Raw genomic sequence first — 19060 nt, 5'->3', positions numbered from 1 at the left:
AGACCAAGGTTAGGAGAAGCCAATAGGCAGGATTAACTTCCTCATACCCCAGGCAGATGAATCACATGTTTGTCTTCCAACAAACAAGTAATACTCAGGCACCTGGCACCCCCTCAAAGCCCCCCAAGCTGATCTGATGTGCTCCTCCGGCCACCGCCAGTGCCCAGAGCATCTGCTCACACCCCCATGTGGGACAGGGCTGCTCTTGGCGCTTTGCCCACCAGGCACTATTATCCCACCCTCCTCAGCTGTTGGGGAGCAGAATATAAACACCATTCCCATGTATATACACGTCCATGACTCATATATTTGGCATAGCTGGGGGATGGGACTCTGATGATTTAAGAAAACCCAGAGAGTACTATCTAACAGGAAGACAACACTTTGTCATTTGCGGCCCAAAGAGCACATGAGGATAGACTGAGTGACTTCAGCAAGCATCCGAGATAGTGTGATGTGCAGCACTCAGCTATAAGAAGTGTGCCTTGGGAAGGGGCTCATTAATTTTGATTACCCAGAAACTGCTCAGTGGGCTACTCCTGCACACAGCATCTGTAAGCGGAGGGGCAGTCGGAGTTCATGTCCTCATTCTGCCATGCCAGGCCTCCTGTCACTCCTGTCCTACCTTTCCCTCCACTCTCCAGCTCCATGACACACCTCCCTGTCTCTACATCTTTTTATCCCACAAGGCCTCTTCTCTGCTGAAATCCAACAAACTCTTCTAGACCACCTAAGACATCATCTCCTCCACGAAGCCCTTACTGATCCCCCAATCGATGGGGTCTGCCTACATGTGACTCCCCAAATCCCTGGCTGTGCTTCTCTGGGACATACATTAGGTACTATGTCTACTTCTTAGAGACTCTACAAAGGTCTGTGGAGTAGACGTGTGATAAATAGCTGCTTAACTGAACTAGGCCTAACTCTTCCTGTGGATGGAAACTAGCCCTGAGGTATACCTGTTCTCAGGTGGCCCCTTCCAGACTGGTCTAGAATCCAGTCAGAAGCCCCTCAAAGGCTGAGAGTTGTTAGAAACAGAGGCTCCATTCACCAAAAGAAAACAGTTCCTCACCCCCAGGGACTAATGAGTTGGGGTTGGGGGGGGAATCCTCAACACTGGGTGAAGACGGCACAATGAATTCTTGTTTTTCTGGAAAGCACAAGTCTGACAATCCAGTCACTGCCACCCGCTCCCCTGTGACAGAAGAATACTCTCGAACGCTGGAGGGAAGGGTAAACAAGTTTCTCCTATAAAGTGGCAAATGGCCTGATGCCTCTAAGATCTGGAGCCTGGGTAAAATGACAGGGTTCTGTGGACGTGAGAGTACAATGCAGTGGGTCATGCGTGTATGAGATCGAATGTCAGTCAACACATTCATTGAGCTCCTACTATGTGCCAGCGGCTATTGTGAAGGGGAGGAGCGGGGCACAATAGTGGTCACCGCTGGACAGTACACAGTCTACCCTGGTCACCCTCCTGGAAGTTCACCAAGTACCAAAGTATAGTGGCATCTGCAATAGCAAAATGCAGAAAGAACTAAAAACGCCCAACAATTAGGGAAAAGGCCAAGTAGATTATGGAACATTCACTAATAGGAATATAATACACATATTAACCATGGTGATTAGACCATGTTATACCATCACAAAAGATGTGTGCTATAATGTTAAGTGAAAACAGCAAAATGCAAAAATAAAGTGCTTTAGTGACTGCAATCACATGAAAACAAAAGGTTAGAGGAGATTATGAAAAAAGCCACATTAAGGGCAAGGAATTATAGAAAGGTTTGATTTTCTTTTTTTTAAACTGCCCTTTTCATTCTACTGTATTGTTTCTATTTAAAAACATTTTAATCCCCCATCTATGTATCCAAGAGAAGTCTATGATACAGGGGCCACAGGGCTCTGATACACTCAATGTTGTCAGAATAAGAATATGTAAGAATAACTTGGATGATAATTTAGGACAGCTCAATCTGCAATCAATCCAGAAAGAAAGGGGAAAGAAAGTGAAAACCAAGATGTCAGAATCTAAATCCAAAACAGCCCCCCAGAGATTAGAGAATGGGGCTGAAATGAAAAAGATGAAATTTCCTAAGACTGCTATTCATTCAGTAACTACATGGCAACCTTCCATGTGCCAGAAATGTTCTAGGCCTGGGGATGCTGCAGTGAACAAAATATAACAAAAATCCCATGTCACAAAACTGACATTTGTGGGAAGGGACATTAAATAAGAAAAAAGAAGTCAAACATAAATGTCAGCTACAGTAGAGAAATGGGACCTGGAATGCAGGGGTGATGGGAATGTGACATACATCGTCAGAGAAGGCTCGCCAAGGCAATAGTGAGTAGACATCTGAAGGAAATGAGGGACTTAGCCATGCCAGTTTCTGGGGAATGTTCCAGACAGCACCAAGAGCAAGCACAAAAGCCCTGGGGTGGGCAAGCGCCTGGCATATTCAGGGGGAAAACCAAAGGGGCTGGTGTGGCTGAAGGGCAGGGAGCAGGGGAGGGACGGCAGCTGGGAGCCGGGACCAGACCACAGACAGCCTGGCAGGTCAAGTGATGACTTTGGTTTTTACTGCATATGATTCATGGAGCCACTCTCAAGTTTTGAGGTAGAGAGTGACAAGACCTGATTGTTTTCCAAAGGGCGGCTCTGGCTGCTGTGTGGAGAATGGACAGCAGGGGGCGAACACAGCCTGAAGAGGCCTCCCATCCCTGCCCTGCCACGTGCTGCTCTGGGTCTGAAGGAAACAAGCTTCCCTCCTTCACTCAATGCTTGATGTAACTACCTCCCAACCCTTTGGACTCAGCTCCAGAGCCTCCCGCTGGAGGCTTCTCTGACACCAGCCCCTCTGCTGGGCACCGAGGCCCCCAGCCTTCACAGCACTGACCACAATGCAGTGCAACTGTTTAGGTCACATTCATCTCCTCCTCCAGATGCAAGGCACCCTGGGACCAGGAAACCAGACCAGACTTTATAGCCCCAGTACCTCGCAGAGGATAGGCTCAATAAATACTGAAGGAACAAATAAAAAGCATTTCCGCAACTAGGTTTCACGAAATCAACCTTTTTAAGTACAGGAGGGGGACATGGCCTCACAGTCCACAGTGTGAAAAAAGAGCTAAGGTTTAGGTGATCTGAAATTCAACAAGAACCAGACACTAAGATCTGGCTATAAAAAAGTAAACACAAGCCGGGCGCAGTGGCTCATGCCTGTAATCCCAGCACTTTGAGGGGCCAAAGCAGGTAGACTGCTTGAGCCCAAGAGTTTGAGACTAGCCTGGGCAACATGGTGAAACTTCATCTTTACAAAAGATTAAAAAAATTAACCATGCATGGTGTCGTGTGCCTGTAGTCCCAGCTACTTGTGAGGCTGAGGTGAAAGGGTTGCTTGAGCCCAGGAGGTAGAGGCTGCAGTAAGCCACGATTGTGCCATTGTACTCCAGCCTGGACAACAGAGTGAGACTCCTAAAAAAAAAAAAAAAAAAAGAGGAAGAAAGAAAAATAAATGAAAGTAAACACACATCTCACACATCTATCAGGAATGGGAGGACACACAGGTATGATTTCCCTACTCAGCACCTACTATGGGTCATATATTGCTTTCAGACACATGCTCTCTTCTGAAACTCTCATTGACGGGTTAGTATGATCTCCATGTTAGTGATGAGGAAACAGGTTTGGAAAGGAGAAGGGTTTTGCCCAAGAACAACACATTGCTGGTCAACAGAAGGGCTGAATATACCGGTGACCACAACCGAGGAGGTCCCTGCCCTCAGGGAGCTCACATTCTGGCGAAAGAGACTTAAACAAGTAAACAAGATTCTTGCAGGATACAGGGACTACGCTGCGGGGCAAGGGATGCTACTCTGGCTAATGTGGTCAGGAACACCTGAGGAGATGTAATCTTTTTTTTTTTTTTTCTGAGATAGGGTCTCACTCTGTTACCCAGGATGCAGTGGTGCGATCATGGCTCACTGCAGCCTTGACCTCCCAGGCTCAAGTGATCCTCCCACTTCAGCCTCCCGAATATGTGGAACTACTGATGTGTACTACCAAACCCAGCTAATTTTTTGTAGAGATGGGGTTTCGCCATGTTGCTCAGGCTGGTCTTGAACTCCCGGGCTCAACTGATCTACTTGCCTTGGCCTCCCAAAGTGCTGGGACTACACGTGTGAGCCACCATTCTCGGCCGTAAGTATGTCATCTTTAAGCCAAGAACCAAATGATGAGAAAGAAATGCATCCCGGGCAATGGGGTGACGGAGATAAGGCTCCCCAAATCTCTAGTCCCCAGGTGCACATTCCTGACACATGGAAAAACAAGCAGCAATAAAGATCCAAGAGTATCCACTGTCTCAGCATAGGAGGCATGACCACTGGAAGCAAATGATTGACAAAGAACTATGACCAATTTGATCACTAAACATAAAACTTAACTTCTGTATAAGAAAAATGAATCTAACAGGACAGAAAAAATATATGCACCAAATATAACAGGCAAAAAAAAAAAAAAAACACAAAACATGAAATGACTAAGAACAATAGCAAGTCTCTAGTAGGTAGTAGGCAAAAGAATACTAGTAGAAAATATGCCTACCAGAAATTACAATCACATCAAACTATGGTCATCATTCCTTGCAAACAAATAAATGAAAAATTCAGCTGGGCGTGGTGCTCACACCTGTAATCCCAGAACTTTGGGAAACTGAGGTGGGTGAATCACTTGAGGTCAGGAGTTTGAGACCAGCCTGGCCAACATGGTGAAACCCTGTCTTTACTAAAAATACAAAAATTAGCCATCATGGTGGCACGGGCCTGTGATCCCAGCTAATCAGGAGGCTGAGGCAGGAGAATTGCTTGAACCTGGGAGGCAGAGGTTGTAGTAAGCTGAGATCGCTTACTGAACTCCAGCCTGGGCAACAGAGTGAGATTCCATTTCAAAAAAAGGAAAGAAATGAAAAATTATAGCAATGCTGAGGTTTATTTTTAAATGCTGCCATTGCTATTACAAAACTGGCAGGTACAAGGGCAATATAATCTTGACAAAGCTACAGGGCAATGTATTGCAAGAACCATAAAAGCACTGGTCTCTCCCCCTCAGAAATTATTTTCCTAAGAATTTCCTCCTGAGGAAATAACCTAATAAGTAAGTTAAAACAAAACGAAACAAAACCAGACATTCACAGAAGCATCATCACAGCACTATTTCTACTAATTAAGAAATGGAAGCAGCCGGGTATGGTGGCTCATGCCTGTAATACCGGCACTTTGGGAGGCTGAGGCAGGTGGATCACCTGAGGTCAGGAGTTTGAGACCTGGCCAACATGGCGAAACCCTGTCTTTACTAAAAAATACAAAAATTAGTTGGGCGTGATGGTGCGCGCCTGTAATCCCAGCTACTCAGGAGGCTGAGGCAGGAAAATCACTTGAATCTGGGAGGCAGAGGTTGCAGTGAGCTGAGACTGAGCCACTGCACTCCAGCCTGAGCAACAGAGACTTCGTCTCTAAAACAAACAAAGAAATGGGAGCAACCCAAACGTACACAGGTAAGATATTTGGCCAATTATGGTACAATTATTTCACTAAGTATTATGTAGTCACTACGTAGTTAATCACAAAGACGATATGACAACAAGGTTAAATGTTTTTGGATATTAAAACAAAAAAAAAAGAAAAAAATTCTCCTAAAACCCAGCATGCGTATCTTGGAAAATATGTATACGTGAACAAAAGAGGAAGGAGAACATACAAAGACGAAAATAGTTGTGTGGTAGAGTGAAATTGGATGAGGAGAATTATATATGATTACTTTTAAATTTTATTTATTTATTTTGAAACAGAGTCTTGCTCTGTTGCCCAGGCTGGAGTGCACTGGCCTGGTCTCGGATCACTGCAATCCCCGCCTCCCAGGTTCAAGCAATTCTAGTGCCTCAGCCTCCTGAGCAGCTGGAATTACAGATGCATGGCTTCCGGCTACTTTTCGTATTTTTAGTAGAGACAGAGTTTCACCATGTTGCCCAGGCTAGTCTCCAACTTCTGACCTCAAGTGATCTGCCCACCTTGGCCTCCCAAAGTGCTGGGATTATAGGCACGAGCCATTGTGTCTGGCCAATTATAGATGATTTTTATATCATTATTCTAAAGGTCAGTTTCCACCTAAAATGTAAAATATGCATGCCAAAAGTGCCACTTGTAGAAATCTATGCTACATAACCACTAGCATGAGTGCGAAAAAGACAAGAACAGTTACTGCAGCAGTGTCTGGAATAAAAAAAACTATACACCACCTAAATTTACATATGGGACTAGGATACTATACAGACCTTAAAAAGAATGAAGTAGACCTGCATATAATAACACAGAAAAATGTGTGATATTTTTAAGTGAACAGAACAAGTTGCAGAATAAGATACATACACATATATCTTAAAGTCAACTTCTGTTTTCTCTTACTTTTTTCTCACCCAGGGTGGAGTGCAGTGGTGCAATCACAGCTCACTGTAGCCTTGACCTCCTGGGCTCAGGCGATCTCTCCACTTCAGCCTTAAACTTAACATATATAAATATACATATTCCAGTTTCATCTAATAAACAGCTTATATATAAATGTGCTTATGTACCAAACAAATCTGGAAGGAAAAACACCCAACTGCCAAAAGAAGTTACCATGGAGTAGTAAGATGGAGACCACATAAACTTTCTACATTATATCCTCTGGTACTGCTTCAAATTGTTGAAATATGTGGTGGTTCACGCCTGTAACCCCAGCACTTTCGGAGGCTGAGGTGGGCTGATCACCTGAGGTCATGAGTTCGAGACCAACCTGGTCAACATGGTGAAACCCTGTCCCTACTAAAAATAGAAAAAAAAAACCCGTCTCTACTAAAAATAGAAAAACTAGCCAGGTGTGGTGGCATGCGCCTGTAGTCCCAGCTACTCTGGAGGCTGAGGCAGGAGAATCGCTTGAACCTGGGAGGCGGAGGTTGTAGTGAGCTCAGATCACACCATTGCACTCCAGCCTGGGCGAAAGGGCAAGACTCTCTTTCAAAAGAAAAAAAAAAAAGTTAAAGTATGCATCTAAATTTGTATTGCTTTTATGAGTATAACCACAGAATAGCATAATACAGGTTCTAGTAAGCTACCATTTAAGAAAAAGGGGGGCCATATAAGTGCTTGTATAGATGTACAAGAAACTAACAGCTGGGTGTGGTGGCTCACGCCTGTAATCCTAACACACTTTTGGGAGGCCAACGAGGGTGAATCACTTGAGCCTAGGAGTTCAAGAACAGCCTGGGCAACATGGCAAAACCCCATCTCTACAAAAAAATTAGCAGGGTGTGGTGGCGTGCACTAGTAGTCCCAGCTACTTGGGGGAATTGAGGCAGGAGGATCACTTGAGCCCAGGAGGGTCAAGGCTGAAAAAAAAAGAAACTACAATGGTTGTTTCTAAAGGAGGAGAGACTGAGACTGGGGGTTAGGAGAGTGGGAATTTTATTTTTCACTTAGATCCTTTTACATCATTTATTTTTTTACTGTGTGCAAGTATTACCTGTAAACAATCCTAAAATTCGTATGGAACCACAAAAGACTCAGAAAAGACAAAGCAAGTCTGGACAAAAAGAACAAAGCTTGAAGTATCACACTACCTGATTTCAAAATATACCAGAAAGGTATAGTAACCAAAAGAGCATGGTATTGGTATAAAACACAGACACACAGGCCAATGGCATAGAATAGACGACCCAGAAACAAATCCACATATTTAGAGCTAACTGATTTTCGACAAAGGCATCAAAAAAACAAAACAAAACAAAAACAAAAAACCTACCATAAATCAACAATACCACTACTGGGTATTTATTCAAAGGAAAGAAAATTAGTACATCAAAGGGATCCCCACATCCTCATGTTCATATTGCAGCACTATTCACAATAGCCAAGTTATGGAATTAGTGTCTATCAATAGGTAAATGAATAAAGAAAATGTGGGCCGGGCGTGATGGATCACACCTGTAATCCCAGCACTTTGGGATGCCGAGGCGGGTGGATCATGAGGTCAGAAGATCGAGACCATCCTGGCTAACACGAAACCCCGTCTCTATTAAAAAATATATATATACACACACACACAAAAAAATTAGCCGGGCGTGGTGGCGGGCGCCTGTAGTCCCAGCAACTTGGGAGGCTGAGGCAGGAGAATGGCATGAACCCAGGAGGTGGAGCCTACAGTGAGCGGGATGGCGCCACTGCACTCCAGCCTGCAACAGAGCAATACTCCGTCTCAAAAAAAAAAAAAAGAAAGAAAATGTGGTATTAGGCTGGGCGCGGTGGTTCACGCCTGTAATCCCAGCACTTTGGGAGGCCAAGGCGGGCAGATCACGAGGTCAGGAGATCGAGACCAGCCTGACCAATATGGTAAAACTCCATGTCTATTAAAAATACAAAAATTAGACGGGTGTGGTGGTGCGCGCCTATAGTCCCAGCTACTCAAGAGGCTGAGGCAGAAGAATCGTGTGAAACCAGGAGGCGGAGGTTACAAGGAGCCGAGATCGCACCACTGCACTCCAGCCTGGGTGACAGAGTGAGACTCTGTCTTAAAAAAAAAAAAAAGAAAGAAAGAAAATGTATTAATACACAATGGAATACTATTCAGCCATAAAAAAAGAATGAAATCCTGTCATCTGCAGGATGACAGAACTAGAGGTCATTATGTTACCTGAAATAAGTCAGGCACAGAAAGAAAAATATTGCATCTTTTCACCCACATGTAGAAGTTAAAGATCTTGCTCCTGGAAGTAGAGAGAATGACGGTTACCAGAGTCTGGGAAGTGGGAGAGGGGTGGAAGAGAAATTGGTTAATGGGTACATATATACAATTAGATAGAAGCAACAAGTTCTAGTGTTTGACAGCACAATAGGGTGACTACAGTTAACATTCATTTATTGTATATTTGAAATTAGCTTGCTAGGCTCGTAGCCCCTGCCTATAATTCCAGCTACTTGGGAGGCTGAGGCAAGATGATTGCATGAGCCCAGGAGTACCAATCAGCCTGAGCAAGAGTAAGATCCTGTCTCAAAAAGAAAATTAAAAAAGAAAAAAAGAAAAGCCTAGAAGATTAGAAGATTTGTTCTTTTTTTTTTTTTTTTTGAGACGGAGTCTCGCTCTGTCGCCCAGGCTGGAGTGCAGTGGCCTGATCTCGGCTCACCGCAAGCTCCGCCTCTCGGGTTCACGCCATTCTCCCGCCTCAGCCTCCTGAGTAGCTCGGACTACAGGCGCCCGCCACCACACCCGGCTAATTTTTTGTATTTTTAGTAGAGACGGGGTTTCACCGTGTTAACCAGGATGGTCTCGATCTCCTGACCTCGTGATCCACCTGCCTCGGCCTCCCAAAGTGCTGGGATTTCAGGCATGAGCCAACTCGCCCTGCCATAAGATTTGTTCTTAACACAAAGAAATAATGAATGCTGACTGGGCATGGTAGCTCACGCCTGTAATCCCAGCACTTTGGGAGACCAAGGCAGGTGGATCACAAGGTCAGAAGATCGAGACCATCCTGGCTAACACGGTGAAACCCCGACTCTACTAAAAATACAAAAAATTAGCCGGGCGTGGTGGCGGGCGCCTGTAGTCCCAGCTACTCAGGAGGCTGAGGCGGGAGAATCACTTGAACCTGGGAGGCAGAGGTGGCAGTGAGCTAAGATGGTGCCACTGCACTCCAGCCTGGGTGACAGAGCGAGATTCCATCTCAAAAAAAAAAAAAAAAAAAAAAAAGGAAATAATGAATGTTTGAGGTGATGGATATTCTATAATACAGCCTGATTTGATCATTACACATCATATGCATGTATCAAAATATTACATGTATATCTACAACATAAATATGTACAACTATTATATATCAATTTTTTTACAGCTTAAGTGATGTGAAAAATGAAGTTATACATATTTTAAGCATTATTACATGTTTGTAATGACGTGGAGATATTCTTTGTGGTGTAATAATGAAAAACACAGAACCCACAATTGTACATTCAATAGGGGCTAAACTGTATAAACCAAGAACAAGCAAAGAGTCACATGACTACTGTAAGTGGTTGCCCCTAGATGATGACAGTTTCTTTTTTCGATTTTTTCTTATAAGCTCTAGATTTCTAAATAAGATTTTTGAAAAAGTAATACACTCACATGGCTTAAAATTTAAAACTTTTTTTCAAATTTTGCACAAGCTGTGAGGATTAAAAACACAAAACCTGTAATGGCGTAGAGAGCCCACAACTGCAGCCAGAAAGGTAAAAAGGCGGCTTTGGGATCCCCAAGAGCGGACCCCGCCCGTTCCTGACTCTGGCACCCACCCAGTCCCAGCGGCTAGAAAAATCACGCCGACAGAGTGGCGGCCGTCAAGCTTCTAGGGTTCAAATCCACCTCCACCATTTCCTGGGGCAAAGCACTTGGCTTCTCGGGGCTCTGGATAACAGATATGTGTAACAAAATGGGACTAAAGATCATATCTACCTCACAGAGCTAGGAGGAGGAGGGGGGAGGAAATACAAGACACATAAAGTGCTTGGCAGAGCCTGCCACAAACTGAGCTCCCGGGAAACGTTAGTAAGGTTGCCATCGCGCAACAAGACCCAGGACGCTAGGCTGCAGGGCCGCTGCCCACCCCTAGCCCATCATCTCTTCCTGGCCAAGGCCAGGCTCCTGCTTCCGGTAAAGGGGCAGCGGGATCCGGCGGCCCCGCCTCGGTCAGGCTCTAGAGGCCTCCGCCGCCGGGTTCCGCCCTCAAGTCGGCTGGGTCCCGGGCCCGGCCACGCCCAGCCCCCACCGATTCCCGTCCGGAGCTCTGAGATCTCCTCATCCTCAGAGGACTGAAGGCCTGGCGTGGGGTGGTGGGCAGCCGCCAGCCACAAGCCCCCGGCGCACGCTCACCATTTCCGACCGATCCGGTAGCCCCGCGTAGCGAACACCCAGCCCAGTCCCGTGCCTTTCTGCGCCTGCGCACAGGTTTCTGTCAAAACGGACAGCTCTAGCTGCCTATCAGGAGCCAGCGTGAAGCGGAGGCGGGCGAGACGATCCTGGCTCCGCCAGGACTCTTGGAAAATTTGCTTTCCACTGTGGGAAAGCAAAAAGCTAAGAAGCGGAACGCTAAGCTGCGGAAAATTCCCAACTCCAGCCGTGCAGAAAAGATGCTGGTTCTGGCTGGACGCGGTGACTCACGCCTGTAATCCCAGCACTTTGGGAGGACAGTCGGAAGGATTGCTTGAGTCCAAGAGTTCGAGACCAGCCTGGGCAACATGGAGAGCGACCCCTTATCTACTAAAAAATAAACAAAACTAGCCGGGCATGGTGGCGCGCCCCAATAGTCCCAGCTACTCCGAAGGCTGAGGTGGGAGGATCGCCTGACCAGGAGTTCGAGGCTGCAGTGAGCCGAGATTGCGCCACTGCACTCCAACCTGGGCAACAGAGCAAGAGACCCTGACTCAAAAAAAAAAAAAAAAAAAAAAAAATGCTGGTTCTCGGTATCGGAAGAGGCTTTTAGCTCTCAATGGAGGTCTAAGCTGACTCTGAAGTCCCTGGGTGGAGCGTGGTGGGAGAGTATGAAGGCAAGTGGGACCGTTGCTGAGACCCCCTTTGCGCCCTGACTGAGGCAGAGACAGGCCCAGGGCCAAAATGCGCTTTGGGCTCGGGCAGGTCAGGGGTGGGGCTGGAGTCAGGTACCTCTGGAGTCTCCGGGGAAGATGCCGTGCAAGCTCGGAGATGAATTGGTTAGGGCTGGCCTGGGAGTCTTTCGAATCCGAACTCAGCCCCGCCCCGCGTTACGTAGCAGAAGCCACTTCACAGCTTTGTTCTCTATTTTGTTCTCACCTCTGAAAGGGGGACTCTTCTTCCCAGAGCCCAATGTTGTCCCGGTTTCCGCTCTTTAACATTCTATTCCCGCAGGTCACAAACGTTTCTGGGTCCTCTAGTAAGAATAACTTCTGTTAAAACGTGCTGCAGCTTAGTGAACCCTGTGCCACATTACTGTGCTGAACACGCACATAGGTTATCTCCGTAGCTTCATGGAAGTATCGGTAACCCCGATACTTTATAAATGCTGTTTCTCCCAGGCACTGTAGCTTGCTGGATTCAACGATGATCTAACTCCAAAGTTTCATTCCACGGTAGCTGCTCTTCAGTGAGGAAGGATTTGGTTCTCCTTCCAGGGGTGTCTGCATGTTAAGAGGATTGACTTTACTGCGAAGAAACCTAGCCGACACCACCTTAATCAGATCAAAGTTAGTATTACTGGAAAGGGGACATATTGATGCCTTGTGCCCCGATAAAAATACGTTGAGGGCAAATTACCTCCAAGTCATTTTCCACAAAAACGCAAAGCCTTAAACCATGAGAAAACTTCACTAAACCCAGTGTGAGGGATGTTCTACAAGACACCTGTACTCCCCGCAAAATCTCAAAAAGTCATGAAAGCAAGGAATGAATGCGGAACTGTCACAGATTAGAAGAGTAAAGAGAAAGCAAAATAACATTGGTGGGAAAATTGGTGAAATATGAGTAAGGGCTGTAGTTTAGTGTTATTTTACCAGTGTTAATTTATTATTTCTGGTAATTCTACTAGCATGGTTATGTGGGATCATAATATTGGAGAAAGCTGGGGGAAGACTGTGCAGGAACTCTTACCATTTTTGCAACAGCTCTGTAAATGTAAACTTATTTCAAAATAAATTTTTAAAAGGACTGGATCCAAAGGAATTTCTATTGAATGCTGGAAACATTAGGAAAGCATTTAGCAAGGGGAAAAAGTGCTGCAGAGACTGGACCCTAAAACATTCTGGAAGACAAGCCCTGGAAGAATCACCACCTTCTTGCCCATGGAGAACCAGACTGAGAGGAATGAAAGGATTTTAAAAGATTACAATCCCAGAAGCAAAAAAGAGAATGGCCAATAGTTCATATGATGGGAGTCAAAATGAGAATGGAGGAGGAGCTGGAATAGGACCAAGAATGTCCCGGAGTGGCAGGCTTACAAGCTTTAAGAGCTTTGGCCGGGCGCGGTGGCTCACGTCTGTAATCCCAGCACTTTGGGAGGCTGAGGCGGGCGGATCACGAGGTCGGAGTTCGAGACCAGCCTGGCCAACATAGTGAAATCCCGTCTCTACTAAAAATACACAAAAAATTTGCTGGGCGTGGTGGTGTGTGCCTGTAATCCCAGCTACTCGGGAGGCTGAGGCAGGAGAATTGCGTGAACCCAGGAGGCGGAGGCTGCAGTGAGCTGAGATTGCGCCACTGCCATCTGCCTGGGTGACAGAATGAGACTCTGTCTCAAAAAAGAAAAAAAAAAAAGTTTTATACTGTGGTAATGGTGAAACCACTGTAAGATTTTAGGTAGAGGAGGCATGAGACAGGACTTCCACAGATAATCCTGAGGTAGCACAGAAGATATACTGGAGCAGGGAGGATGGAAAAATGAAGACAGGATGCCCTTATGGTCAGCCAGATTAGGAAGGAAGCATGTGGGCTGTGGCAATGTTGTAAACTCTGAGAGAAGGGATTTTAAAAAGTTTTGGGGCCGGGCGTGGTGGCTCATGCCTGTAATCCCAGCACTTTGGGAGGCCAAGGTGGGTAGATCACGAGGTCAGGAGATCAAGACCACGGTGAAACCGCATCTCTACTAAATACAAAAAATTAGCCCAGGGTGGTGGTGGGCGCCTGTAATCATACCTACTAACGAGGCTAAGACAGAATTACTTGAACCTGGGAGGCGGAGGTTGCAGTGAGCTGAGATTGTGCCACTGCACTCCAGCCTGGGCAACAGAGCGAGACTCCACCTCAAAAAAAAAAAAAAAGTTTTGGGAATAGGATTTGGAGACAAATTAAATGGAATGGCAAAATTGGTCATATTAGATTCCCAGTGTTGTGGTAAGTAGCAGCACAACAAAATGGTAAAGTATGCATGCTTTATAGAGTCAAACCATCCTGGATTCCAATCTGTACTCTTTCTACTTAATAGTTGTGGACATGATTGAATCATCTTGAGCCTCTATTTTCTTGTAAAACAGATATAATCATACTCAACAACAGGAAGACTAAGTGACACTGCACATAGCGTATCTACCAGTGTCCTGCACATAGTGATAAATGTTGACAGTTGTTTTGGTATTAAGTGAATATGGGTGTGGTACTGGTTGCTATGATATGGAAGACAAATAGAAGAACAGGTCTGAATTAGAAGAAAAATCACAAGAGGGCTGTTTTTAGTGATCTTTCAAGTATGACTACAAATTCTCAAGGTCCCTCCCTGTGGGGTGCTTTGAGGAAATCCTCTTGTCTATAGCCACTCTTTGCTTATTAACAGACTCCTGTGCATAAGGGATCAACAGTGTCCTTCTGGGGTTTATGTTTAAGGCCCTCTTTTCCTTGCCAACCATGAAGATTCCCCTGGCTCCTCACTCCAGATATCCTGATCACAAAGGAGTCCTACAAATATGAAAGAATCGACAACTGAAATGGGCTGGGAGAGACAGCAGCTCCTGTACTGGAGTTACATAATGTGAGACAGACACTTAAAAAGTCCAGAGAACAGCCAGTCAGTCACAGCTGAGTCCCAGTTTGATGCTTTGTAGGGTTCTGGATGAGAGCCAATGGTCAGTAAGAACAATTACTTAATGACGATTGACCCTTACTTAGTGGGGCATATTTTCCCCCTTATTCTAAGCCACAATGAAACTAGGGCATTCTAGCAGCTTCCATTGGACAGAATAAACAGGATAGGGTCTACTAACTACTCAGGACCTGGGAGGGGCCTGCAGTTTTTGTCCTCTAGTCCATGTAAGCTCAGCCGTATTAAAAAATTCCTCTTCGGCCGGGCGCGGTGGCTCAAGCCTGTAATCCCAGCACTTTGGGAGGCCGAGACGGGCGGATCACTAGGTCAGGAGATCGAGACCATCCTGGCTAATATGGTGAAACCCCGTCTCTACTAAAAATACAAAAAAAAAAACTAGCCGGGCGAGGTGGTGGGCGCCTGTAGTCCCAGCTACTCGGGAGGCTGAGGCAGGAGAATGGCGTAAACCCGGGAGGCGGAGCTTGCAGTGAGCTGAGATCCGGCCACTGCACTCCAGCCTGGGCGACAAAGTGAGACTCCGTCTCAAAAAAAAAAAAAAAAAAAAAAAAAAATTCCTCTTCCCTTAGTCTGTCTCCACTGGTTCTGTTTTAAATGAGAGCATAATCACCTGAGTTTCCTAATAAGAAAAAGGTCTACTGAAGCTGGTAACCAGGTCAGCTTGTTGCGAACAGTCTTGGTAACAGTCTTGACAGTTAGCTAGTTGGTGATTCTCTACTCAGCACTCATGCGTGTGGTCCTGGTCTTTTAGTTGTCTCAGAAAAGCAATTCATATGGAGGCCTTCATGTTGGTTGATGGCCCCTGCAGATATCTTCATCTTCAACATGGGCATCAAATCCAATCTCATCTGCACAGCTCTTTCTAGTTTTTTCTACCCATATTGTGGCAGGCCAGATCTCAATAACGCAGGCCTCCATGACAACTGTTTCAACACTGAGTGGTTAAGTTAAATATCAAAAGCTGAGTCAGGGCCCTTATACAAAGGCTGGAATGTAACAAAAGCCCACCAAGGGTTTTGCCCAGGCCTTTTCTGGGCCTTAAAGCATGACAAGGTAACAAAGGAATTTTTAACAGGACCCATTTAGGATTAAACAAATTTTATTGGGAGTCTGAAGGGACTTATTGAGGGTCTGAAGGCCTCCACAAACAAGTTTACTGGGGGGTCTGAAGGAACTCCCCAAACCTCCATGATTTAGCAGGAGACAAGATAAGGGTAATCACCCCAGAACCTGGACCCATTTAGATTAAGTAAATGTACTTGAGGCTCCAGAGGAAGGTTTTTGGGACTCAGATCTTATTTACAGATTTAAAAAAGTGAATCACTTGTCTTTAGATGAATGCACACTCACACGTAGACATACAGCTTATAAGGTAAATAAGCTCTGGAAAACTCTGTAGTTTTGAGTTGGTCTTGGGATCATTTCCTGGCCTTCTCCCCATACCTGGATACAGAAATAAACTCCCTCTTTTCCCAGTTCATCTGCACCTCATTATTTGGCTACAAGAATAAGCAGTCCGACCCTCGATTTGGTCCGGGAACAATATCACAATCCAGACAGGCTGTAACCTGCCACTTAAAAAAGCAGAGAAAGCAGAAATCTATGTGACCTGGTCACATATAAGTCTTCTCAGAAGGTGGGGTCAGGGAGAGAGGAAAGAGACCCCTCCTTACCCAAGACTAATGGAAAGGCATGCAAATGAAGGACCAAAAAAGTTTAATTATGAACAGTCTTATATCTTGTAGGAAAACACAAGTGTAGCAACCACTGAAGGAACTTTATAAAAGCATTTAACTCCCTGTAATATTTGTAGCATTACCTGAGTATTAAAAGTAACATCAAGAAAACAAAAGTACTCTTAATACAGTAATATACAATCCTGTGCTGTCAATTCCGTTTTTAGTTAATAAAAGCAAATATACAAACAAAGTAAATAACTAAAAGAAAAACGAAAAAAGGAGGGGGGCTGGAGATACCAACAATACTAAATAGAAGTAGTTAACTCTAAAGGAGTTTAGAAAGATGAAGTTACATCCAAAACAGGGAAGGATATAAAAATAGAGGAAAAATTTAATTCCATGAGTCAACCCTGACAACATGTTGTATTATTAACCAGATAAGTAAAAAGTGGTAGAGTGGGCTTGACTGAAATAGCTCATTTAGGATGAGAACTTTGTGTATAGTTGAGTCAAGTTTCACTAAAAGTTTTGATCACTGGTATGTCAATCTCTTGATGAAAAACCAGTACCTGAATATGTCTTTTTGTTTTTTTAAGAGACAGGGTCTCGCTATGTTGCCCAGGCTAGATTTGAACTCCTGGGATCCTCCCACCTCAGCCTCCCGAGCACAATACCTGAATTTTAAATAGAGTTATTGTAAGTCTTATGAAATGATGTTTTTCTGCACTCTGACATAAGATAATGAAAGACAGAGCAGGAATTCATTATTATGAGCTGCTTGATCAGTTTTAAACCACTCCATTTGATGAAACAAGTGAGGTCCTTCCCTCCTGACCAGGCTGTGGAATGCTGTCTTCCCCAACCCCCACCCCCTGCAAAAGAGCAGAAGAATAAGGCAATTGCTCATTTTACTTGGTTTTATTTCAATGTAACATGCAGTAAAAAAAAAAAAAAAAAAAAAAAAAAAAAAAATTAACAGGATTTATTAGCATTTACAATGCTTACAAAGAAAAAGAATTCTAAAAGCAATTTAGTTCAGATTTAAGAAAAAGCTCTAAGTAAATACTTATAACAAATCTATTTCCATATGTTCAGTTTGGACCAAAATTTAAGATAGCATTTGGTAGATATTTATGTCTTCTGTCTATTTGCAATATTTTTATATAACCTCTGATTCTTGGGATATCCAGCCCCCATTTTCCTAACACAGCAGGGAAGACATATACATGTGGCCACTTAAATTAAAGGAAAAAATGGAGTAGGGAGATCCCAGGCTGCAAAAATATATACAAGCATTTACCTTTTCCAGAACTAAACACTTCTTCCATAAAAATATTAAATAGCCGAGCCCTATAGAACTAGGGCCAGGGCTATTTCAAATATAACTATTCTGTATTTTAAAAATATAGGGCAGAAAGCCTTTTGGGTGATATTTATATATTTTCACACAATATTTCTAGGTCCCTAAATGAATCATGAAGCATTATATAGAACCAAAAAAATCTATTTTCTTACATTATCGCTTAATTTAATTTCATAAATCTCTAGTAAATATTGTAGGTAACTACATTTCAGTATGATAATTCACCTCAACAGGAAGTCTTTATAGAGGGCTTAATCTTCATTAGCCATATATTACCAAGTTCAGACTAATATAATGAATGGGCAGTTGGCAGACATTCGCTCTGTAAGACAAAGCAATAGCATTTTTTTTTTCCCCTACTAACAAAAAGGCAGAGTCCCTACTTTTAACAACCAGGGATTTTAGAAACCACACAGTATTTCCTGGGGTACATGAAATAAAAAAACCATAGAGCTGGGGAGAGCCTAGTCTCCCTATTTACACTGAGTTTCTTGATGAGGCAACCTTTTCACTCATGTAAGTCTCTGCTTTATGATGGCAGTGTCTTGGAGTACAGATAGACAAGTTTAAAAAAAATGTTTTTATTGTTGTTCCAGGATGTAAAAAGGAAGAACATTAGGGACAAAAAAGTGTTTTGTTTTTTGTTTTGTTTTGTTTTTCCCATATGGAACAGGGTTCTGCTGCTTGTTCTTGGTTTAATATTAGTTGTTCATGCTATGCCTCTGAAATGTAGCAAAAGTCCCTGATACATGAGCTATGAGGCTGTCCTCAGGGTTCAGCTATGATAGGGACTCAGCTGGCTTAGGCTTTATTCCACTGCCAATGAAGTCAAATTTATAACAGCCATCTTGACAGTCAAAGCTAGGCCAAGTTAAAATAATTAATTCCAGAGAACTTCAAAGTGCATTAATCAGTTAATAATGGAGCAATCTAAACTTAAATAGTCATGAGAAAAAAAGGAAACCCTGTTAAAAATTTTAGGGGTAAAAAGAATATGGCAGATGAGGGGTATCAATCCAGTTCATGACAATGTAAAGAATGGAAATGACTACTCCAACATATGTCAGAGAAATGGTAACTTTGAAGACTTTTAATTCACAGAGAATATATTCCTGTGGTTACTGGATGTTATCTTCCTTTGTTTTTAGCCAGTACCACAGCTTTCCTCTCAAATGAAAATTTGATGTCAAAAGCTGTTTCACTGACCTCTATTTGGACTAGAAAACACTCTAGTCTTTCTAGTCTTAAACTCCTTAACAATTAAATATAAATGAAGTTGTTGGATTATGATAAAATTATAAAGCATCAATTATGTAGAGGAACATATAAAAATCACCAGTGACATCCTTAGATGAATTCAGTTAAATTAATTCTAATTCTAGGTTAAC

At 43.9% G+C, this 19060-nt stretch overlaps 1 protein-coding gene across 11 annotated transcripts in view; it reads right to left on the bottom strand.

Annotated features, from left to right (window-relative positions):
• The window catches only part of DYNLRB1 (dynein light chain roadblock-type 1), a 40604-nt gene extending 29599 nt beyond the window's left edge, over positions 1–11005 (bottom strand). For 8 of the 11 annotated variants that reach the window (XR_013399800.1, XR_013399801.1, XR_013399799.1 and 5 more), the window contains exon 1: positions 10943–11005. Coding sequence is in view for 5 of the 11 variants with exons in the window: in XM_077951594.1 (XP_077807720.1) it covers positions 10943–10945 (3 nt within the window). In the remaining 6 variants the exon portion in view is untranslated. Of the gene's footprint in view, positions 1–3340; positions 3479–8728; positions 8798–10942 lie in introns of those variants that run through there. The other 3 variants (XR_013399796.1, XM_077951591.1, XM_077951590.1) reach the window with 2 other exon arrangements.
• Between the last annotated feature and the right edge of the window lie 8055 nt (positions 11006–19060).

This window comes from Macaca mulatta, chromosome 10 (assembly GCF_049350105.2).
Source record: "Macaca mulatta isolate MMU2019108-1 chromosome 10, T2T-MMU8v2.0, whole genome shotgun sequence".
Taxonomy (NCBI): domain Eukaryota; kingdom Metazoa; phylum Chordata; class Mammalia; order Primates; family Cercopithecidae; genus Macaca; species Macaca mulatta.
This window is presented reverse-complemented; position numbering and strand designations above follow the sequence as displayed.